This window comes from Anolis carolinensis, chromosome 1 (assembly GCF_035594765.1).
Source record: "Anolis carolinensis isolate JA03-04 chromosome 1, rAnoCar3.1.pri, whole genome shotgun sequence".
In the NCBI taxonomy this organism is placed as follows: Eukaryota; Metazoa; Chordata; class Lepidosauria; order Squamata; family Dactyloidae; genus Anolis; species Anolis carolinensis.
In genome coordinates, this window is record NC_085841.1 from 102235879 (window position 1) to 102261662 (window position 25784).

The following is a 25784-nucleotide window of genomic DNA, read 5'->3' on the forward strand; positions in this document are numbered from 1 at the left end:
CTTGCTGTGTTATCTGTTCTCCCCTCTGCCCTCTGCTCTCTGCCTATTTGCACTCTGTATGCATATATCGTCTTGAGAGTTTTTCCGTTTGTTAGTAAATCTTTTGTAGAAAGCCAAACAGGCTTCAGCCTATTTATTAGTGCCAGTGATTCTTCGTTGATCTTCCACTGCATGTGTGTTTATCCAAACCGCGCGCTCTGACAATATCTCCAAAGCTATTTGTAGCTTCGTTTACTTTATAGTGCATGGGTATAGATCAACAAAATGCTGTATAGGCCTTTTTTTATAGAAAGAGTCTTTGCATTTCAGTGCACTCTTCTATGGCCAAAGCACAGCCACATATAGATACCACAAAGTGAAAGTGGCCAGTCAACAAAGAAACTAGATTCAATGCATTGTGTGTTCTCCTACATGGCATAGGTGGCATATCATACTACACAGCTAAGAAGCGAACCACACTAAAAAATTGCCAGTACTTGTGGGTTTTTTTGTTTTGTTTTTTTTTTTTTTTTGCTGTAGGGCAAAACATTTTCTGTTCTCCAAATTAAAGCTTTGTCTCTTCAGAAAATGACAGAGGGCAGATCTCATTATCTGCTGGATAACAAGAGTTTTCAGTGCAGCTTCCCTGATTTTTGAAATGCAGCTTTCCTGATTTTGCCTAAGCATTGTTATATTTGCTAAAAATGATTTCTGCATCTGGTAGCTGTGTGCTGAATTTTAATTCAAGCTAATATATTTCATTTGAGAATGAAAGTAAGTCATGTGTAACATTGAAATGTGACTTCTTCCATGTTGAATGTACAATGCTGTCAAATAAATATTAGATTTTAATTGGCCCCATTGAAGGGATTCTAAGTTGCATACAATTCACCATTTGCAGTAATGACATATTGGGTATTCCCCTGGTACACATCATCCTTCTACTTTTGAGGTCAGCTTGTGTTTGTTTATAATTACAGCGGATTCCTAATAAGAGTCACATTAGCAGCATGTCAGATTTGACCTGAAATTTATTTTTCTTTGACCTGGGTGGCCAAGGATTGAATTTCATGTAATCTTCCATTTCTTTCCACAGTGTTTAGTGGCAGTATATAGAAATAGGAAGATAAGCATTGCTATCTGATAAAATGAAAATAGTGGCACAGACATAATTAGCACAGTATACTGACACCACCCCAGTGTCAACAGTAACTCAGTTCTTTCATAAATTTCAATATGTACATACAATTCTCCTAAATTAAGATTGCCCTCCGTTTTTTAAAATAGTATTTTTGAAAAAAGATAGAAAATAAAACTATGATTTGAAACTATGTAGAATACATGAACTTCAGTATGTTTACAGAGTAGTAAGATTAACAATGGAGTCAGTGTTGTGTAGTGGTTTGAGCACTGAACTATGACTCTGGAAACCAGGGTTCAAATCCCTGCTCAGCCATGGAAACTGACTGGGTGACCCTGGACAAGTCTCACTCACTCAGAGGAAGGCAAAGGCAACCCCTTCTGAACAAATCTAACCAAGAAAACCCAATGATAGGGGCCTTCTGGTCATCATAAGTCAGAAACAATTTAAAGACACAAAACAAGAACATGAACAATGAGCGAAATGTGGAAAAAAGTTTGGAAGCACCATTTATCATTTAGAAAAGGTGTTTTTGCAGTTAGTGATTAGGTCAAGAGTCCGTATTAATGACTCTGAATGGTACCATTAGATTCCAGTTTACAAACAGAGAGACTATTTCAGATCGTGAGAATAGTAGCAGAGTTCTGCTTCCTGAGCAGGCTTTCCTACTTCTTTCTTGATGCAGCTTTTGCAGCATTTTAAAAGTTCCTGTTGAATAGCCTTAAATGCTTTACAAAGAGCTGTAACCTCATTGAGAAGAAATACTGGTAGAGAATTTGCTAGAAAATTGAAATTCAAATGCTGTAAAAATGGAATGTGTTTGTTTCTGAAAGTCAGAAGTCTTCACTGTACCAGGGCAGGTACTTTGCTCAAAACCCAATCAGGAAGAACTTCCTCACTGTGAGAGCTGTTCGACAGTGGAACTCTCTCCCCGGGGCCGTGGTGGAGGCTCCTTCTTTGGAGGCTTTTAAGCAGAGGCTGGATGGCCATCTGTCGGGGGTGTTTTGAATGCGATTTCCTGCTTCTTATCAGGGGGTTGGACTGGATGGCCCATGTGGTCTCTTCCAACTCTACTATTCTATGATTCTATGATTTGAGTCCGAATCTTGTTCAGGGTTGAACTGAGGAACAGGTGGCTTCAAGTGAATGCTTGGGGAAACCATCAAGGAATGTCTCACTCCACTTAGTGGCTGGGAAGAAAAAATATGTGACATTTTACCACAACGATGTCGCATCAGCTCCCTTCCTTCTCTTCTAGAATTCGCAAAGGAAGGCAGAAGAAAAGAAAAACCAAAGAGATAGTAAGGCACCATTTAGGACAGATGTTAGTGGCTTGCAGTTTGGCCATGGTGACATGCGCTTTGGAGCCTGGCTTCAGTGAGGGTTTCTGAGGGGTGTATATAAGCAAGTGAGCCTACCATTCTGGCTTCTGAGGGTGAAAGCATTGCAGGGTTTGGGAAGGCAACAGCTTGACTGATCTTAATCAGAAGTGGAAATAGGTGTGCTGAAAGGCTGAATTGCCACCTGCTACCTCTCTCCTTCTGGTCAAGCTGCAAAACAAATGGGGGAGAATAGAGGGGATTGGTGTTCTTTTAGAATGGCAGAGTGGCAAAAAATATATTTTTGAATGCCTGAGCAAGAAATGAGTGGCAGTAGCAAAGGGCGGCTGAGCCCTTGGAGTGGCGCTGACAACTTTATGTCTCCATTAAATTGATTTGAATGTTTTTGTGCCTTACGTTCAGCTTATCCATGGTTCATATCAAAATCCATAATTTTAACATCAAAACCTGCCTTCAATTTATATATGAGGTTGACTCATATACAAGTATATACAGAAGTCTAATTAGCCTTAATTCTGAAATCTGTAGAAAGATTGGGTCTTATGCTAGGGAAAGGGTGGGATATAAAGAACTAGCATAAAACATAAGACAGCATAAAACAATTTGTGTTGTCTAGGACAGTGCAGCTTTCCCATAATGACTGTCAGGTCTCAAGCTGAGTTCTTTCCCAATTCTGTTGTGTACAGTCTTTAAAATGTATTTAGTCATCTCTATAATCCGTGTGGTGTCCTTGTAATTTTTGAAGACTGAGGGTCTCCATAATCATGAATTCAAGAAGAGTCCAAAAACATAGGCACATATGTGCACAGAACAGAGAGCAGTAGTGTGTAACATAATAGCTAATTTATAAGGATCAGCATGATTGCAGTATTATGCGTATTTTCTTAGAAATACACTTCTTTAAAGTTCTACTTGTTTAACACACTGAAAAATTCTGTAGACAGTTACGGTGCACTTTTAAGCTTTTTAATGAAAAATACAATCTTACATAGAGTGGTTACAGTTTAAGGAGCTAATATGGCATAGAAGTTCCACCAGGAAAAAGATAAGAAGCATCCAGCCTTGTTTGCTATAAGTTGTTCTAGTGCTGTGGCAGATTTTTAATTTTTTAAAAAAAATATTTATATCCTTCCCAGTATCTGAGGATATTAGGATATCATTCAATTCAATCAATTAAAACAGTTTAAAAGCGTTTAAAATAGTGAAAATTGATTAAAACAAGATAATTTAAAACCAGTTAAAGCAATTTTAAACTACAACACATATGTGGATTTGGATAAAACCAACTTGGCCTCAAAGAAAAAAAAACATGTTTTCAGTTGGGAGCTGAATGACACCAGTGGAATGACTCATATTAGGCTCACAAGAAGTCCTCAATTATTTTCATTTTTGCTTCCTCTGCAACATATACCACCTGCACTCTAGTTATTGTCTGCAACATATACCACCTGCACTCTATTTCATTGTCTATAGATCTTCTGTAAACCAAAGAGAATCACAGACTCTAAAGTACTGCATTGAACATGTAGATGTGGTGGCCCATTCCATCTCACTGTTCCATAGTGAGGCCAAGATCGACCAGATTGCCAGCCGTACAGCCAGAAAATCCCCTAGAGTTTTAGGACTTTTTCATATTCCATAAGTAGCGGAAAATTGCCCCTTTTTGCTGGCCTCTAACCCCTACGGGTGCACTTTTCTGTTTCTCCATCAAAGTACACAAGAATGTGATGTGGTCACAAACCCAGGTTTGTTGACCCACACCTAGCACCAGGTCATTGCCTATTTTTTCCTGTATAAAAACATAGTTCTAAAATATGTCCTCCCACATATGTTGTGCCAATGCTATACTGAGGTATCCCCACAGCTGACACAGTAGCTATGAAGTTTTAAATACACCTCACTAGGACAGTCTTTGCATGGATTTTTAATGTCTCTACAAGATGGGAATCCTGGGGATTTCCATCTTCAAACCATGTCAGCCAGCCTAGCTGAGAAAGCTTCTTGATAGTGAGTGCAGACTACACTAGTAGCATCCCCTACTGTCTGTTTCGACTATCACAAGGTGCAAACCTTCAGAACCAATGTTAAATCAGAGGGATTTCCTTCAGATTGGTTTCCTTGTATGGGAGACAGAATTCAACTCCCGTCTCCTCCACTATCCCAATCCGGGTTAGTGCTGTACTGAGTACCTAGTTGGACAAAGTTGATACAAGTCGATTCTCCCAAGCTTAGTTGCCCAGTTATCTGCAGTGCATACCATGTCAACCGCTTGATTTGCAACCAAGTCCTGGGTGGTAGCTGATATATTATGGGCTAATTTGGCATTCAGCAGCAGTATCAGCAAACAGAATCCAGCCTCACAGGACAACATGAATTGGGAAGGATGGGGGAAGGACCAGAATCCATAATAGATTTCAAATATCTATCCTGCATTTAACTGACCTGGCATGTCCAACTCACAGCATCATGTCTTCCTCTACCCAGTAGGGACATCCTATTCCACCTTCTTTCCATGAGATTAATTCATGGACATGTAAGGTCAACATAAAAATATAAGCAAAGTGCCACAAAGCAGGTCAGACCTAGTAATCACAGTACTCATCTTCATCAAAGTAATCTCCGTTCTTCCCTCCAATCCCTGCTTCTCATTCAGGAACTCTGGAGGTCAACCCACATTGGGTAATACTATCTCACAAAACTGCCTCTTCACTCTTCAACTTCTGTCCAAATAAGGAGTAGATGGCCCATCCCTGGATCTCCACAAAGGGAAATCAAAAGGGTAACAACCAAGTATGAAGGTCCTGAAGTTGGAGAGGTGCTGGTTCTGATCAGAAATTAATTCTAATCTTGCAGTTGCAACTAGCATAGCCCTAGTTCTGTGGAGGACAACAGCACCTTCCCAAGAGTGAAAAGGCTTCTTCTCTTTCCCGCCTCTCCTTCTGGCATGGTTTCAGACATCACCATTGGTAAGGTGGTGAGCGCTGATAAGCAGCTTCCAGAGCTAAAGATGTCATTGCTTTGAAGAATGCCCCCTTGAAATTTGCTCCACTGTACTTCCTTTCCATTACTTGACTGCATAATGATGGTGCACTGAAATGCTTCCAGGACAGGAGTAGGAAACTGTGTGGATGTTATTTAAGTGCAGCTCCTAGCAATCCCAGCCAGCATAGCCTATTGTGAAGAGTGACGTCCCCCATTCTAGAATTATGTAGTATTTACAATGCTGAAAACCAAACCAACAAAAATAATTTCTGCACTTTTCATTCCTACAATTTGTAAAGGTGTAGGTTATAAGAGGACCCAGTGACAAATAATTGTCATTGTTTTTCTCAAAGAATGTATAGATGCTGGAACTTCCAGCTGAGGAGAGTTGCTGCCCACCTATATAAAACAATACTAAATTGATCAGTAATCTGATGTTCCATGGCAAGCATTTTATTTTCCTATTATTGAAGTTAAAATATAATAAACCAAGTCAGTGTTATTAATATTGATTGTCTGTCACACCAATATAAAGGGTATTACAAAATATGAAGTTCAATGATGGCAAGTTTTACAAGTTTATTTGTCAGATTCAGTTTGTTCCAAGCAGGGATACGTGAATAATTTACAAATTACAGTCCTCCTTCCTTAAACTCTAATTCCAGAAAATATTTTAAGGCTTGTTAATCATGAAACAGGGAAATACATTACTGATCTCTCTGTCACTTTACATAGAAGGTGATCAAAGACATCTTAATCTTTCCTATTAGCAGCTTCTCCAGATGATTTTTAGCTTATTGGCCACTCAAGCATTTGCTGCAGCAGTAAAAGCAATGGTACACAAATTTATTTCTTTTTCCTGAATTCCAAAGCTCAATTAAAACCATGAAGTAGAAGACAGAATACTTTCTGGGGAGAATTTAGCTTGTTTATGTGCTGGATAGGTGAGAAATATATTCTAGCAAGAACCTCAGTATTTAAAGAACTATACCCTGAAGGATTTTTATACACCTTCTGTATTTCTTCTCCACAGTACAAACATGAACTTAAATAACATTACATGTTTTACCTGCAAGAACACCTCTCTCTGAATTTCTGGGTCTTCCAGCTCAAATGTTCGATCTATTTCTGCTGGAGGTTGACCATAGAGTCACATCGGAAGCTCTAATGATTCCTAATGTCCTTTCCTTATGTGCTGTCTCCTAAGATTACAAGCCTAAGGGCAGTGAATTTAGTTTTTGTTGTTCTTTTTCTTGTAAATCACCATACAAAGCGATTGCTGTGTATGGTGATTTATAAGAAAAATAAGAACAAAAATGAACACATAATTGATGATGATGATGATGATGATGATGATGATGATGATGATGATGATGATAAGAACTGTGCTGTTTATCAGGGTAAATATCTATGATGTCACAGTGTGATACAACTCATCCAGCCCACCAGTTACTTTCTTCTGATTCATGTTGGAACAAAAGGTATTGCAAGATATAGTCTTCAACATATTTTTAGAGAAAGGAGGAGGAGGAGTTTTATCTCTCTCTCTCTCTCTCTCTCTCTCTCTCTCTCTCTCTCTCTCTCTCTCTCTCTCTCTTTCTCTCTCTCTCAGAAGTAGGCCTGAATATCTCAAAGGCACCAGGTCCTATCTGATCTTAGGAGCTAAGCAAGGTCAATCCAGGGTAACTATTTTTGTTTTTACCAAAACCATTGGGGTTGAGCTGGTGAATGAAGTAGAAGTAATAGAATCCTTGAGGGACAGTTTCCTTTTCTGTAATTTGAACCCATTGCTCCGGGTCCTCATTTCCAGGGCAGCAGAAAACAAGCTTGCTCCCTCTTCCTTATGGCATCCTTTCACATATTTATACATAGCTATCCTGTCTCCTCTCAACCTTCTCTTCTGCAGGCTATACATACCCAGCTCTTTAAGATGCTCTTCATAGGGCATGGTCTCCAGACTTTTGATCATTTTAGTTGCCCTCCTCTGGACACCTTCCAGCTTGTCAATATCTCTTTTGAACTGTGATGCCCAGAACTGGACACAGTATTTCAGGTGATGTCTAGCCAAATAATAATACAGTAGAGTCTCACTTATCCAACATTCGCTTATCCAACGTTCTGGATTATCCGACACATTTTTGTAGTCAATGTTTGAAATACATCGTGATACTTTGGTGCTAAATTCGTAAATACAGTAATTACTACATAGCATTATTGCATATTGAACTACTTTTTCTGTCAAATTTGTTGTATAACATGATGTTTGGTGCTTAATTTGTAAAATCATAACCTAATTTGATGTTTAATAAGCTTCTCCTTAATCCCTCCTTATTATCCAAGATATTCGCTTATCCAACGTTCTACTGGCCCGTTTATGTTGGATAAGTGAGACTCTACTGTAATAATAATAATACAGTGTTCCATCACTTATCGTGGGGGTTCTGTTCCAGGACCTCCCGCGATAAGTGGAAATCCGTGAAGTAGAGACACTATTTTAATATTAATATTTATACATTATTGTAATTGTTATGTGGCCTTTCCCCCCTTGCAAGCCCCAGGGAGCTAGTGAACCCTTCCCTTCCAGCGCCAGCTGGGCCTTTGCTCCGGGCCCGCCATGTTGCTCTGGCTGCCCTTGCTCTGCAGCCAGAGAAGAAGGAACGCTGCTCCTGCCGGATAAGTGAGTGAGGGAGGGTGGGTGAGAGAGTGAAGGCTGGCGGCAGCAGCAAGAGCCTGGAAGAGGCGCCCAGGTCCGGCTTCTGCCACTCCAGCTGGGCCATGCCGGCAAACGTGGAGGACAGGCAAACATTCAATTCTATGCTTAAAAACACACAACAGTAAAAAAAATGTAAATGAAAAAATTGAACATTAATAACTTATTATCAATAACTTCCCTCGATCTGGACACTATACTCTTTTTAATGCAGCCCAAAATCCCACTGGCTTTTTTAACTGCTATATCACATGTTTAACTTGTCCATGAAGACTCCAATATCTTATTTACATGTACTGTTGTCAAGCCAGGCATCATCCATCCTGTATCTTTGTATTTCATTTTTTTTCTGCCTAAGTGTAGTATCTTACATTTATTTATTTATTTCTCACATTTATATCCTGCCCTTCTCACCCGAAGGGACTCAGGGCGGCTTACAACTGTGGCAACAATTAGATGCCCATACAAACCAATATAAAACAGCACATAAAACAGTTAAAACTATTAAAATACATTATGAATTAAAAATATACATTTGTCCTTTTTGAAATTCATTTTGTTATTTTTGGTCCAGCTGTCTAATCTGTTAAGGTCATTTTGAATCCTGATCCTGTCCTCTGGAGTATTAGCTATCCCTCCTAATTTGGTGTCATCTGCAAACTTGATAAGCATGCCTTCTAAGCCTTCATCTAAGCCATTAATAAAGATATTGAACAGTACTGGGCCCAGGACCGAACCTTGCAGCTACTAGTCAATTCTTTCCAGTATGAAGAGGAACCATTGCTGACCACCCTTTGGGTTCGGTCGCTTAGCCAATTACAGATCCACCTAATAGTAGCATTGCCTAGCCCACATTTGACTAGTTTGTTTGCAGGAAGGTCATGGGGGACTTTGTCAAAGGCCTTACTGAAATCAAGATAGGCTACATCCACAGCATTACTTGTATCTACCAAGCTTGTAACTCTATCAAAAAAGAGATAGGATTAGTTGGGCGTAACTTGTTTTTGAGAATTTAGTGTTGATTTTTAGTAATCACAGCATTTCCTTCTAAGTGATTGCTGACTGCCTCCTTAATGATCGCCTCCAGAATCTTTCCTGGTATTGATATCAAACGGACTGGATGGTAATTGTTTGGTCCTCTTTTTTCCCTTACTTGAAGATAGGGACAACATTTGCCCTCATCCAGTCTGCTGTGACTTCTCCTGTTCTCCGAGAATTCTCAAAGATTATTGCCAGTGGTTCTAAAACAACTTCTGCTAGTTCCTTCAATACTGGATGTAGTTCATCTCATTTTGGAGTCTTTAATTCATTTAGAGTAGTGAGGCATTCCTGGACTACTACTTCACCTATTTTGGGTTGCATATCCCCTATTATATCTTTGACTTCATACTAGTCAGGTTGAACACCAATCTCCTTTTGGAGGAAGACTGAGTCAAAGAAGGGGTTGAACAGCTCTGCCTTTTCCCTATCCCCTCTTAGCATTTCACCACCCTCTTCACGCAGAGGCCCTACCATTTACTTTTTGAACAAAATCTGGCTACCAGTATTACAAAACTCAAAAATCAGAACAGTAAATAAAAAGCAATACTCTGAAAACAGAGGATTTCCAGACATGAATCAACCAAGGGCAGTTAACGACTCTAAACAAAGGATGCCCCAGAGGCAGGAAGAAGACAGCAGATAAGCTTTTCAATGCTAATTAAAGTGATTAACTACACAACATTCATACTGACCTCTCTCACCCTAGACTTTCCACAGATGTATATTAACCTCTTTGCTTAGTTTTCTCCATACCTCACAACCTCTGAGGATGCCTGCCATAGATGTGGGCGAAACGTCAGGAGAGAATGCTTCTGGAACATGGCCACACAGCCCGAAAGACATACAACAACCCTGTGATCCCGGCCATGAAAGCCTTCGACAACACATTTACTTTTTCTTCCTTTTCCTACTGACATAACCAAAGAACCCCCTTTTATTGTTTTTAATCTATTTGGCAAACCTGAGTTCATTTTGTGCCTTAGCCTTACAAATGTTTTCCCTACGTATGCTGGTTATTTATTTGAATTCCTCTTTGGTGATTTCCCCCCCCCCCCCCTTTTCCATTTCTTGTGCATGTCTCTTTTAAATCTCAGCTCAGATAAAAGTTCTTTGGCCATCCATTCTGGTTGTTTTACACTTATCCTATTTTTTCTCCTTGTTGACACTGTTTGCAATTGTTCCTTCAGTATCTCATTTTTAAGAAACTCCCATTCATCATTAACTCCCTTCTCATTAAGTATTCCTGCCCATGGAATGATGCTTAGTGTATCCTTAAATTTTGTGAAGTCTGTTCTCCTAAAGTCTAGAAGTCATAAAGTCTATGCTTTCTTTTGTTGGTTATGCAAAGGAAAGAGACAATCATTCAATCTTGGGCTGTAAGAAATCTGATTTCTTTTACCATAGATCCCATCTACACTGCCATATAATGCAGTTTCAATATGCAGTTTAACTGCATTGAACTAAATTGTATGAGTCTACGCTGCCATATAATCCAGTTAAATACAGTTAAACTGCATTATATGGCAGTGTAGATGGGGCCTTGGGGTAATATTGGATGAGATCCTATGATCAAAAATGTACAACAAAAAGAAGGTAGTGGGAGTTTCTTAATAGTGAGATATTGGAGACACAGTTTCAAACACTTCTAATGAGAAAGAAAAGTAGGAAGTATCTAAAGCAAATAGGGTGGATATACAGTGTGATCTCTCTATTCATAGGGATACATTCCAACATGCCACATGGATGACAGTGAAAGCTATATTTTGACTATACTTGGATCATACCATAAAATCACACTGAGCGACCTAGAGAGTCCCCAAACACTTCAGGGGAGATATTTTGTGGAGCATGAAATTTTGGATATTGAATCCCTACATAATGGGTTTGTGCTGTACTAAGAACTTTCAGGTTAGCTGAGGCTTAAAAGAGATGCATACAAATAAGGCAGAAATCACCAAAGGGCCCTACAAGCAGATAACAGTATATGTATGGAACAGGTCAGAAAAGTTAGAGATCAAATCAGGCTTCGTCAAAAGATTAAAAGTAATAAAAGAGAAGTTGCAGGGGTTGAAAAATCCTTCAGAATGCCTTCTACAAAATGTGAGAGACATTTCTACCACATTTTGCTCCAGCTCTGGTTAATTTAGGCCAAGAAGATTTTTTTAAAAAACCAGAAATATACCTGTTTCTCTTTTTACAGACAAATACTGATGAAAGCATTTCCAACAGTGGCATGAATTATATAGATATAAACACACTATTATAGGATTAACCTCACAATGCAATGTGAGGACTTCTTCATATTCCAGAAAACTACTAAGTTGCACACCTGAAATTCCAGATGTCCCATCCAGGCCACAAAGTATTCAGTGCATGACAGTAACTCAGTGGTTCTCAACCTGGGATCCCCCGATGTTTTTGGCCTTCAACTCCCAGAAATCCTAACAACTGGTAAACTGGCTGGGATTTCTGGGAGTTGAAAGCCAAAAACATCTGGGGACACCAGGTTGAGAACCACTTCAGTAACTGAATACCTGCACTTCTAGATGGGTGTCCACTTGGAAGATAAGATAGACATTAAATGCAGTTGTCTTCAAAGAGCACTTGTTCTACAAGTCTGCTTTTCTAATGTATTCAGTAACCAGTATGGGAGAAAAAAGAAGAGAATGTTTGTTTGCTATGACTTGCAGATCAGAAGCATAACTAAAATTAACAGATGCAAGGATATGTTTTTTTTTTTTTGCATGAATCCTCCAAAATAACTATAACATCTGAATTCCACCCCATGATCAGCATCCAATACAGATTTTAATCTTTGTGTGATACAGAACATGCATTGAAGAAAATAGAAATGCCTTTTTTTGCTATTCCCTAACCACTTCTTGTTTGTTGAAAACTGTGTGACCATGAAATTGAACTGTACTGAGCCCTTTGTTAATTCTGGGCAGCTGTACCCAGAAGTCCCTTTGCTCAATTCCAGTTGGTGTGCCAACTGCACCCCTTCCCAGGCACAGTGGATTTAGCCACAGTGATTTATTCTTTAATAATCTCCAAGTCAATCTACTGCAATGGTCCGTGTATTGGGCTGTCATTGAAAAGTGTTTGGAAGCTACATTGAATGCAAAATGTTACAAGTAGTTTATTATCAGGTGTGCACTTTAGGAATCCCATATCAGTAGTCTTGTATCAACCATTCTGGCATCTGATTTGCTTCCAAACACAATACAAATGCCGGATTTGACCTACAAAATCTGAAATGGCATGTGGCCAGGATTATCAGAAAGACTGCCTCCTCCCATACGAGACTACCTGGAATATGAGATTTTCAGTGGAGGCCCTTTTGCACGCTAAAGGGTCGGTTCCTAAATATATGAATCAGGGCTTTCTCTGTAGAATCACTTTGGTTGTAGAACTCTCTCCAAGGAAAGTCAGACTGGCTCCTTCGTTCTGGCAGCCAACTCAGCCTGCACTATTTTGTGTGTTCTTTGATCAATAGAATCATGGTTAACTTTTGGACAGTTTTACTTTTGTGTGTTTTTAAAATTCTGTTTTGATTTGTTTTTAAATAATATTTTTGTCTGTTGTGCATTATTTTAATGGGGTGAGAGGTAGTAAACTAATACATACATAAATTATAATTTTTACATAAATAAATAAATACCTTTTGTCAAAGACAGAATGCTCCAAGTAGAATACAACTCAGTTTATTGAGGTTACAGAACTAAAAATTGCCCGTAGGAAACAAAGGACTAGGCAAACACTTGTCTTCAGTGTGAAAAGTAACAAAAATAACTTCGTTTGAGTTTAAACAGTTCAAAAGAATAAACCGGATTAAACAGAAGTTTAATCCGGATTAAATCAAAGGTGCTTACTTCAGCCTGGCAATTAAACAAACAAAAACTGGTTAACAAAAGGTCAAAATGAACACAAAATCCAGCAGCAGATTCCCCTCTGCTACTCAAGAGCTACAGAAGTAACTCGGGCTGTTGCTCCTCCGTGCAACGGGCGAAAACCAGGTCCAGGCACATCAATCAGGGTAACGACGGTCAGCGGGGTCCCAATCCGGTCCGAGGTCGAAAGCCAAACGCAGACGTCTAAGGTTCCACAAGTTCCACCGATAGCCACAGAAGGGTTAGTCCAGAGTCGTAGTCAGTCAGTCAGTCCAGCGTCAATCCAGAGTTGGCAATAATGTCCGTCAAAAAGACGACGGAGGTCCAAGCTATCAAGATTAAACACAAGTTGCACAGGAAAAGCCCACACAGTTCCTCCCGCCGTCAATGCCCAGTGTCCTTGGTAACTTACGTATACAGCAAACGAATCACACCCGTCTTCAGGAAGTTCCCCAACAAGAGCCCAAGCGTTCGTCCAGATTACCTTGCCCAACGCAATTAGCCATTGATTCTAAACCCCATTTTATGCCAGTTCATAACTCCTCATCGCTGTCAGCTGCTATCCTAATTCCAGGTGCCTCCTCATCATCATCCTCATCAGAACTAACACACCTTTGACTACGCCCCACAGCATCCCCAGCTGTGGATCCTGTTCCATCCCTCCAGCCCGTCCACGGGTCTGATCCTGCAACCCGCCAGTCGCCTCCCATGCTATCATTGCCAGTGACACCCAAATCCTCCCTCACACGAGTCCATTCCATGTCATCCTCCTCTGAGCTAACAATCTCTTCCTCCATTCCCTCGGTAAAACCCTCAAAGGAGTCTTCGTCAGTTGGTTCTGCAAATAAGTCCCGGAGCCGCTTCCTTTCACGCTCCTCAAAAGAGTCTGACTCTCGAGGAGTCTTACGACCTCGTCTCCTAGTATCGGAGCCAGAAGGCTCAACCATAACACCTTTAAATAAAAAGTATTAGCTTGACCTATTTACATTATATCCTTTTTTCTGTGATGATGGAAAACATTAATCTAAATTCACTTCATTGATCAGCAAGGATAGGCGGTCACAGGATGGGGTTGTGAGGGCCTTGGTAAATGAAACTTCCTGGAAGAAAGTAAAACATAAGCAGTATTTATTTCAGAAGTTTAATACTAATCTTATAATTTACATGCTTGCAGAATCTCTGATACATTACTGCCTTGGGCTCCACTATCAATATAGCAGTATAACGTATCAGGTTCTCTGTTTCCAAGAAGGCTGCAAGATTTGTGCCAGACAGATGGTCATTGTGGAGTTTTGCTTCATGCTTTTACTTATGATACAAATACTGTGTAAATGGGCAAAACAAGGAGTAAATAAGTACAGCTTTCTTTTGCTCTTTTGGACTTTTTTTAAACCTCAGATGTCTTTGTACAATACTATATAGAACTATGTTTCTCAGTAACAATGGCTGATTCCTAATACTGCCTACCAGTACATTTATATCTGATAATTATTTCTAGCCTTTCCTGAAGGAAGTAATTTTTCTTTGGAAAGACAACCAAGGAATAAAATAAAAGATGTATTAAAAGTTTTTAATAGTTCATGAGTTAAGAATATTTTAAGTAAAGATCACTCCCCATATTTTGGAGATTGTTGTCTGAGTCCCAAATCTTGTATGGTTTTATATAATTGATTTTCAGATTGTTTTAGAGATAACTGGATTTTCTTTTGATTTTCAACTTCAATTGAAAAAATAGTACAGTAGATAAGCTTCAGAAAAAGGCAGTTTTCCTTTGTTTCCATGTCAAAAGCATTGCATAAATAAATAAGTGTAAAACTAATAAAATAAAGGGAGCACAAGCAGCTAAATAATTTTGGACCAAACATGGGCAACAGCGACTGCATTGTCTGTAGCTTTAAACAGTTCTTCTTCTGTGAATAAGGCAGGGCATTGTGGGCAAGCGTACAGATGCTGAGTTGTTTGTTCTGCTCCACAATTGCACAAAGTAGAAGATTGTTCTAGGTAGTGCCATTTGCCAGGTTATCTTTTGCTCTAACAACTCTACTTCTGAGTCTGTTCAAGGACTTCGTTGCCCATTCTTGGTTTGCCCCAGGAGGGAGGGCAAACCATAGGGAGACATCCAGTTGGAATTTCCTGATTTTTCTGCCCACAGGGATATTCTTACTGTTGCTGGAGGAACATAAAAATGGGTGGTGGTTCTCATGAAACTTTTTCTTGATTAAAGTCTACTGGAAGGAGATGGATAGTCATACAGTGGGTGTATTTCTCTCCCACTGTATTTCTCTCGCAATTGGCAATTCCTTTATTTACAATCATGGTTCTAGACTGAGCTCTTAATTCATGTAGCTCATTCATGAGCAGCAAAATCTGTGCATCCTTTAACATTATTCCAAAAAAATTTCCCTGACAACCAGAAATTCACCAACAACAATGTTACAGGGATAGTGCCCCTGAAGGTAGAAAGACTAAATATCCTCTTTTATCTGAGGAATCATTTGAAGCTATTGAACGAAGTATGATCATACATGGTCCATCCATTGTCTGGTAGGCAAAAGATTCTCCATAAGCCCAATCCTACCTGGATATGCCAGTTATGTAGTACTATTGAGTACATTCCTCCCCATGCTCTGGAATATATCAGATTTCAGAAGTGTAGGTCTGACTATGGCACATTGTTGTTGGGAGATGATGGGGAGACAGAAAGAGAGAGGAATGTGAACTCTGGAAACCCATGCTAGAAATCTTAGTCAAGGGTTCAGAAGGACTATGGCTTAGACATAATGTTCATCAAGCCACTTTGAAGTCGCTTTGAGTCTCCTTGTGAAGAGAAAAAGTGGAGTATAAATAAACATAATAATACTAACAACAACAACTGTGGCTGTCTGTTTTCAACTGAGTTAAGATAGTTAGGAGACTACTAGGCTTGACTTGAGTAGAGGCCAGCAGTGACTTCGTATAGCGTTGAAATAGGGAAATGGGATAGGAATGTTCACATAAGGAGACAAATGGAGAAGAGTGTCCATTCTTAATCTGTAAAGCCTAGATACATTTGACAACCAATAGGAATTGTGTGCATGTAGGAACACTGCTAGGAATAAAATACTTTAGATGGTGTTTGTAATGGACACAAAACATAAGTACTTCTGACAAAATGTATACGAAATACTAAACAATAGTATTCTTAAAAAAAACTGTGAGAAATATTAGTCAATTTATACCCTGCTATTCTTCCAATATGGGGCCTAAGTCAGCTCAGAAAACAAATTAAGACAACTACAAAACTCACTATTGTAAAAAAGAAAAGAAAAAGGTATTGTTCCACAGCATAGTATTTTAATTCGTATTGAGTTGGCTTTGCCATTTTATCAAGCTGCTACAGTTACCTGTTTACAAAAAAAGCAGGATAAATCTACAATACATTTTGATTCTTCTAAAACTCAGTCAGTAAAACCTGCCCTTTCCTTATATATGTGTTGGTGAAAGTGAAGGCTCTTTCACTGACTTGTGTTTGGCTCTAGAGTTTCAGAGGAGGTAGGGTCGGGGTGGGGAGAAGCTCTGGCTATTCACAGCTAGGTGCATTGTTAAATCTCATACTATCACTTTGACATTTAGAGGTAGGACTCAGTGTCTTTGTAAATTCTTCTTCTTCATATTACTGCCATGTCTCTGGGCTCCAGCCGTTTCACAAACCATAATATTTTTTAGTGAGTGATTGATCTGTATTATGTGTCTCGGCCATCAGAGGAATCTTGAGATGTTTCTTGTATAAACTGTAATACAATCTGACACTGAGCGTTTGGTTACAGGCTTTCATAGACCTATTGGCGATACACAATCCTCCTGGATTTGGGCATAAGGCTTATCTGATACTTTCCCAAAAAAGCCCCTCTTTTTCCTTCTTCCCCACTTAAATAACTCAACACATCTGGGTTAACACTGTAGGATCATTGTCCTTTCAGTTCTCCTTCAGCTCATATTGCTACAATATTTCCTTAGATATCTGATTACCGAAAGGGCAAGAATATATTTTTCCCTTCCCAAATGAGGCTGTTCTTTTAGAGTGCAGTGCAAATTAATTCCTAGCATCTCTTTTGAGAGCATTACTTTTCATGGGTATAATTTGCAAAGGTGTGTGTGTGTGTGTGTGTGTGTTGTATGTGTGTGTGTGTGTGTGTGTAAATAAAGAGTTCAAATCTGTGCATGTTTATACTGAAGTAAATCACATTATTTGGGCCTTTCCCAAGAATATGTGAATAAACTTTAGCCTAACCATAGTAAGGTTGAGAGAATTTTCCAAATGAAGTTTAAGGATTATCAAGAATGTCGAGAGATTACTGTGGAGACAGGAATTTATCTTCAGTTATGAGAATGATTAAAACATGCAATACAATTCTTTTAATTCAATAAGAAATGTGGGAATTGGATGGAACCCCAGTTATGAAAAGAGTAAACCTGTGAATCAGGAATGATAGCCTAAGTTGTGCCTGCTTCATACGCTTATATTGAAAATATAGCAATTGTGTTGCCATTAAGGGCGTTCACATACATAACTCTATTTTCATCAGTAGTTCTAGTGAGGCTATGGATGTTGTTTTTCACTTGTGTGGATATAATTCAGGGTTTGGGGCTTTTTGGCGTTATAATGTGGGCCATGTGAGAATCATTTGCTAAATGGGATCTGAGTAGTCCCATGTTGCTGAAACTTTCATAGCAGAGCATTATTGTTGATCCAGAGGGCAAGCATCTAACAATAATTGTGGTGTATTGCCAGTGTATTAAAATGAACTGTAAAGATTAACTAATTATGCACCCTGGCTTTATTTTATTTTGCATTAGGCATTAGGCATGAAAGTCTTGAGTTTTTTTAAAGACTCCCAGAGAAAGATATTATAATATATACATACCTAGCAGTTGGTTTCATTTATGCTTTTTTTAAAGAAAAAAAATTGGGCATTACATTAATATTGTTTAAATTAAATTGAAATGTGGTAGGAAGAGAAAATAATATGCTTGAGGCTCCAGTATAAAGGTTCTTCTTTGTTAATGCCTCCTTCTGCTCTTTTAGTTTAGAGCACTCTAGCAGATCTGTAATTAATCATCCCACTTAAAACTGCTCTTTTTCTTTCAGGTTGTAGAGATCATGTCAAGTGCCATTGGTGATTTAGTACAAGGAATATATTATGAAAATTCATACTTAGCAGAGGTAAGTTGGAGCCCTCCAACAAACTGCATTCAGATGTATACACAACTTTTACAAAACTGAGTTAAACTAAAGTAAAACAGGAGCCGAATTGATGTTGTAGTTGCTGGGCTTCACCATTTCAGAAACTAGATAGGTGCATCAAATGCTGAATGTTTTGCTTTATAAAGTATGTTCATCTTTTTTTCTCTTGACATCTGTTTGTAAAGACTTTGCAGGGGAAGTTCATTCATTCTATTCTGCTTGTGTAGTATCCTAGAAGAAGCTGCGTTACTAAGTTTTTGGTTATCTGTTCTAGTATTTAGATCCATCGTGCAATGGATTATGGAACGGCTTTAGACCTTGTCTTTGGATAACGTGTCTCATATTGGAATGTATTTTAATTATATTTTTATGTCTGTTTTACTTTTAATAATTTTATTCATGTCTGTGTTTTATGCCCAAGGCACTGCACAGATGCCATTTGTAAGCCGCCTTGAGTACCCTTCGGGGTAGAGAAAGGCGGGATATAAATATTGTAAATAAATAAATAAAGCAAATAGAGTTCCATTGTTTTTCCTCATATAGGTTAGAGGTTTATTGGAACAATTGGCATGCTTAGCAGTCCTCAAACCAGCAGTGGAAGATTTGGGTAATTCAGGAAGTGACCACCAGGAAAGAGGAAGAATCAAACTAAACATTTTGCCTTTGGCACTAGGCCACAGGTAGCTGCAACAACTTAATTATTAGCAATCCATCTCGCAGTCCATTTTACATTGAGACTGTTGGCCTGTGTAGCTCAATTGTATTGTGCACACAATACAATTTAGACACAAACCAGGAGACAGTTGGAGCATGAATTTTCTGCATAAAAAGCATGTGGTTATCCACAGAGCATATAACCTAGTTTTTTCTAGGAAATAATTTTATGTCACTCAAACCCCAAGTGAGAATTACAGGTCTAGATCAATAGGATGGACACAAATGGTATTTTTGTATTTTTGACACCCTTCTGCAAAGTGGCTTGAGAGTCTCTTGGAGCTATGAAACAAGAGGTTTTATGAGAGTTCTAGTACGTAAATATCATGCTTTATTTACTCAGGAGAGCTATATAAACTGTATACTTGGTGTCTGGAGTATCTCATTGCCAAAATCACAATAGAGATGTGTCTTTTAGCTAATAGGGACACTCCGTGTTGTCCATACATGCGGTTCCCCACTACATTAAAAAATAAGAACTTATGACTCTTTCCGGACCAACTTTTGTCAGACCTCCTAGGAAGAACACATTTTTTTCTGGACATTTACATGAGATGTTCCCTTCAAATGACTTCAGTGTTATAGTGCAAGATAAAGGCATTTCTGACAAAGCTAGCGTTTCATAATGCATTTCTGTGGTTGACTGGAAAGGAATGCAGAAAAGATCACCTGGTAAGAGACAGACACAATAGAAGGTAAATCTAAACTCAAGTATATCCCTAAATAACACTGTAATGGGGGGGGGGGGGGGGGAGGGGGAGAGAGAGGAACATCCCTTATTCATTTCTATCAGGTGTGTCTGCAGTGGAAAGACAGATTTCTTTCTTCATTTAAACATAGTTTGTACTTAAACTAAGTAAAATAAAAGTGTTAAGGTGCTCCTGGGTTTGTTTTACAGTCCCATTTATTCTAACCCTTTTTCATCACAAACATCAAAGGCATATATTAATAGACCAATAAAATATGTCCTGTCATGTTCAACAAGCAGTAATACATCTGCTAAGTGAGACATCAATCACATGCAAGATGCTTGCAGGGTAACTGTGTTGGTGCTGAAGACTCATAATTTTACTGGCTTCTTTCCTACACAGATGGGAAAATAAAGATTGTTGAATCATCTCACTTATAGCTGAAACAGTGAGTGATCCTAATTGCAATTTTAAAAGACTCTGTATTGTTCTGAGATTTAACTGATGTTTGCAGTGCCAAGTTGTCTGTGTGACAGGGCAGAATGAACTGTGATATATCAGAATTAAAATGTAATGTAACATATCTAGATATTTTTTTATTTGAGAAACTTTAATTTATAGTAGTTGATGCATTTAATTCAAATAATTACTTTGTTCTGTTTTTTTTGTAACTTGGTGGGTGGTAAGAAAAAGAATAATGCATTTGAGTTCAGTTGTATAAAAAAATATGACATTGGGATTCCTGAATATTTACAGTTGTTTTAGCTAATGACTACAAATGATTTACAAATAGCTCAAGATGAGAGCAGGGATCAGAATCGACCTGTAAGTTTTAGTCTGATTTCTCTAAATGAGATTAGGATTCTTTTACTTAGATTTTCCAGTAGTCACACAATGCTGAATTGAGGTATGGAAGTTTCAGCCAGAATTTGCAGAAGATGGTCTGTGTGTTACACTTCCTGATCTTATATCATTGTTTCCAAGAATTAATCCAGAGCAGAACTAGTTGGCACGGTCTTAAATATATATTTTAAATTACATTTTCAAAATGTTTCCTTTCCATTCCGACTTTTATAATTTTTATAACCCCTCTTGGTTGCTTCAAGGTTTTTTTTTTTCAAGATTGGGAGTAGAATAGAGTAGGGTTTTATAATACTTAAGAAACACTCTGAAATACTATTTTAAATGTGCTGGGGAATGTGTGACAACATAGCTCTACAGATGATGTTAATCTACAGTGCCAATCAGCCTTGGCCAGTATAACCATTAATGGTGACCTGAAATGAGTTGCAGTCCAAAAATACCGGAGGGTATGAACAGGGCTCTGTAGGGGTTTGCCACTTCATCCATTATTTTTCTATCAGATGCAAGGCTCTACTAAACCTCTGTTGCTACAAAATGTGAAAACGCCCACATATTTCATTGCTACCAAGAGTGATGGCTTTCCCTTGTTGTCACATCTGCCTCCATTGTAAGAATCAAGGGGTGGACTACGTCTAAAAAATATTGGTTTCCGGGAGACAGAGAAATACATAGATTCTTCCTCCCCCCCCCCTCCTCTCCCTCTCCCTCTCCCTCCCTCTCTCTCTCTATATAGGGAAAGGATACCATTGAAATTGTTGCAAAATATATGTATATTTTAAGTAATTATAGTTACATATTACTTGCAATATACAATGAATGTAAATACAGATTGCTTTAATTGATTTTTTAATTATTTTAATTTGAAATAAATGGTGGATTGTCTAATGTTTACCATTGGGCAAGCTGGCACCCTGGCCAGTCCACACTGGTAAGGACGTTTTCCTGTCCTACTACTATGGCCTGTCCTATGGTGATGTCTCCCAGATAATTGTAACTTGAGGACTGCCTGTCTGTATGCGCACACATACACACACCACTCTATCTATTATTATTATTATATTATTATTTTATTTTATGACACAGCAAACAAAATAGATAGGCTGGATTTTGTATCACAAAATCACAAGTCGAACACTTCCCAAGTGTCTAGGACTGTGTGATGTATTTTCAGATGATGCGCGCAGATCCTAGTAGGGTGGCCTTTTGCAGATGGCAGATTGTAATTTTGTCAATGCCTATTGTTTCCAAATGCCAGCTGAGATCTTTTGGCACAGCACCCAATGTGCCAATCACCACTGGGACCACCTGCACTGGTTTCTGCCAGAGTCTTTGATGTTCAATCTTGAGGTCCTGATAGCGGCTGAGTTTTTCCTGTTGTTTTTCGTCAATACAATTGTCCCCTGGGATGGCAACCAGGCCTGGCCCAACACGGCACTCTGACCATGCCCCCGCGTTGGGCGCCATCTTCCCAGGGTTGCGTGATGTGGGAGGCGTAGCCAGGTCTGGCCCCACCTCCCGCGGTGCGCGCCCTGGCCCAGCCAGGCTGCGTGCGGCGGCAATCCTTCCAGGGCGCAACGAAGGCCCAGCCTGGCTGGGTCTTCACTGCGGCCTGGAAGGACTCCCGCCACAGCCTGGCTGGACCAGGAAGCGCGCCGCGGGAGGCAGGGACCGGCCATGCCTCCCGCGGCGTGCGCGTGCTGTGGCGGGAGTCCTTCCAGGCCACGGGAAAGACCCAGCCAGGCTGGGCTTAAGCCGCGGCCTGGAAGGACTCCCACCGCAGCCTGGTTGGGCCAGGACGCACCTCCCGCACTGCCCGCGCTGCAGGAGGCATGGGCGCCTCACGCGGGAGGCAGGATCAGGGCACGGGAGGCGGGGCCAGGCCTGGTCATGCCTCCCGTGTTGCACGGCCATGCCTCCCACGGTGTGGGGGGTGCAAAAATATTTTTTGTGTACCCCTTTCCATTTCCTCAGGCCGGTCCTTATGGCAACATCAATTATCCAAACCTTTTTCTTTTCCACAATTGTGATGTCTGGTGTGTTGTGTTCCAGAACTTTGTCAGTCTGGATTCGGAAGTCCCACAGTATCTTTGCCTGTTCATTTTCCAATACTTTTGCAGGTTTGTGATTCCACCAGTTCTTTACTGCTGGCAGGTGTTATTATTATTATTATCATCATCATTATTATTATTATTATTATTTCTATCCTGCTTTTTCTGTCCATACGGAGACTTAAAGCAGCTCACCACCAAAAATATTTCAGTATAATTTAAAATATATACATATTAAAACATTATTAAACAACATTAATATTAAAATAATCCGGGTTAAAAGCATAAAAGCATAAAAAATCACAACACAAAAGTACAGCACCCCTTAATGGTCTTAAACACTTTCATCTTTAAAAGCCTGTCTGAATATAAAGATTTTAGCCTGCCACCGGAAAGACAGCAGGGAGGGGACCATTCTAGCTTCCCTGGGCAGGAAGTTCTAGAGTTGTGGAGCAGCCATCGAGAAGGCCCACTCTCTTGTTCCCATCAACCAAGCTTGAAATGGAGGTGGAGCCGAGAGAAAGGCCTCTCCTGAAAATCTCAGAGCCCGGGCCGTTTTCTATAAAGGGATGCAGTCAGCCAAATAGCCTGGACCTGAACCTGAACTGTCTAGGGCTTTTAAAGTCATAACCAGTAATCCAGACAAGATGTAATTAAGGCATGTACTACTGTGGCCAGATGTGGCTTCTCAAGCAACAGGCGCAGTTGACACACAAGTTTTAATTATGCAAAGGCCTTTTCAGCCACCGCCTATACCTGGGCATCCCCCAAATTGCGAACCTATATCTTCAGGGAGAGTGTAACCCCATCCAGCACAGGCTGGATTCCTTGTCCCTGGTCTGCTTTCTGACTGACCAGGAGTACCTCTGTCTTGTATGGATTAAGTTTCAATTTGTTTGCCCTCATCCAGTCCATTACTGATGACAAGCACAGGTCAACTTCCTTGATTTTAGGTGGAAAGGAGTAGTAGGCGACATCGAACACCAAAACTCTGAATGACCTCTCCCAGCAGTTTCATGTATATGCTGAACAGCATGGGGGACAAAATGGAATCCTGAGGAACTCCACAGGACAACAGCCAGGGGTTCGAATAGGAATCCGCATTACAGTACAGGGGATCATTCCCCTCAGCTTTCAGAGATATTCATACATCTACTGATTTAGGGAATTTTTTAGAAGTTTTGATAAAAACGTTTTTTTTAAAAAGCCACAACAACTATCTCATTTAATGTCTCTCATATCAACCAATAGAACTTCCATTTAGGAATTTTATTCAACCCAGCACAGAGGATTTACTTACTAGAAGCATCCATCAGTCTTTCTCTTTGCAGATTCAACAATTTATTGGAACTCTGGCTGACTATTGCTATGGAGGGACAAATTTCTCTCCTATCCTGATTGAGGTTTTCTGATGCTGAGCAGAATTCTGGGAAATGTAGTTTAGGACAGGGCCTTTTGAATTCTCTGGCATAGGGCTCCTCGCCTTCCCAAACTACATTTCCCAGAATTCTGCGCTTTCTCAGTCTCTTTCCCAGCGAACACTCCTTTCTCCCTGCTGCTTCCCTCTCCTAATGTCGAGAGGCCATTAATTTAAAGAGGAATTGCAGCCTTTTTGGCTTTGCTTTGCTTTGTTTTGCTTGTGCTGAAAATGACTTTGGGAGGCTTCTGACGTTTACAAAATTCAAATGAAAAAGGATTGGGTAAGTTTCAATTCTTAAGTTTTTGACGCAGACCATGGTCACGTGTCAGATATCAGTATGAATTTAACGAATTTGATCTGACTTACAAGTACTAACAATAATTTTGCACAGCTCTACTATCTGTCTGCTTATCTATCTATATTCAATTAAACAACATGTTATACTAAATGTCTGTGACATCAGAGCCCCAACACTTAGAGTGGTAGTAATTATAAGTAACGTTAATTGCATTTAATTTCAAATAATGTATTTAGGACTTCGATATTAAGTGGTTCTTGAGAAGGATACGAATCTTTTTGTAAGACCCACCATTGGACTTCCAGATATACAAGCAGACAGTTATGCCAATTTGATCAAGGTGCAGTTAACCAGCTGAGGAGTTTGTGTATTGAACAACAATACAGGCAGACATCTTGCACAGGATTTTCTCTAACTAGTCATGTTGGGTAGATCAGAACATTTCCTTATATTTTTGGGTGCTCCATCATGTTTTCTTAATTCTCCCAGTTGAGGTGTGAAGTGACATGAAGAAAAAAGCAGCTTCCCTATCTGGTTTGTCTGCCTGCCTACTCAGTCCCCATTGAGGGCAGGACCTACGTTGGAAGTGAATTATATAAAACTAAGCCGTATTGGTAGATCTTCATCCCTTCTTATAACTACTTCTTTGGCAGCAAAACCTCTGTTAATACGGCTAAAAATGTTCATATCAAGCATGCCATGTTTGTTCAGGTGACCCAAATAAGTCATAGTATACACATAAATGTAAAAAACAAAACAAAAATGAACATGTACCTCACTTGAAAACCAGGAAACTCCTTTCAACCTATCCTTGTCAAGTTGCTTTTTGCTAATATTATGCTTCTTATCTCCAGATTAATGATGGCTAGGATTTAGTGGAGTTTAAGTAGACTAATATTAAATCACATTTTGAGCTGGCTGTCATGTTAATGGCTCATCAAGCTTTTAGTATTTGTTTTTTCAGGGTTTTTTCCTGAAAAGGTTTGGTCCTTAGCCACAGGTTTCTCAACAATGCTATCTTGAAAACTCATTTTAAATGGATTGATAGTGGCCAAATCATTAGATTTGTTTGAATGTATTTTCTTATCATTATCATCCTGGTAATATTCTAAATGTACAAAACAAATGGCACTGCAGTAAACCTGGCAATTAAATGAGCCATAACTGAGGTTCTGGTTGTGTATGTGTCCCCATATATGGTGGCAAATGTGTGGTTTTTCTCCCCGCACTCTTCTCTTTCTTGCCCGTAAATGCTGTATTTGAAAGCAATGAATTTTGATACAATGTTGAGCAGGTTGGTTTTGCAGAATTGTACTACTTTTCCCATCAGTCTCATATTATCTCTTCCCTTGCAACATAGCACTCCTTGGCAGTAGCCGCAAGGGAGGAAGATTAGAGCTGAATGGAAGGGTTTGATTTCATTCGTTACCAATTTCGTGACAGA

At 39.5% G+C, this 25784-nt stretch overlaps 2 protein-coding genes across 4 annotated transcripts in view; both read left to right on the plus strand.

Moving 5' to 3' along the window:
* The window catches only part of pdss2 (decaprenyl diphosphate synthase subunit 2), a 128633-nt gene that overhangs the window by 71472 nt on the left and 31377 nt on the right, over nt 1-25784 (plus strand). For all 3 annotated transcript variants that reach the window (XM_062980209.1, XM_008120784.3, XM_003215631.4), the window contains one exon: nt 18212-18286. In XM_062980209.1, coding sequence (XP_062836279.1) covers nt 18212-18286 — 75 coding nt within the window. The remainder of the gene's footprint in view (nt 1-18211; nt 18287-25784) is intronic.
* Nucleotides 1-25784, plus strand: part of LOC134298835 (uncharacterized) — a 483127-nt gene that overhangs the window by 13416 nt on the left and 443927 nt on the right. The window lies entirely within an intron of this gene.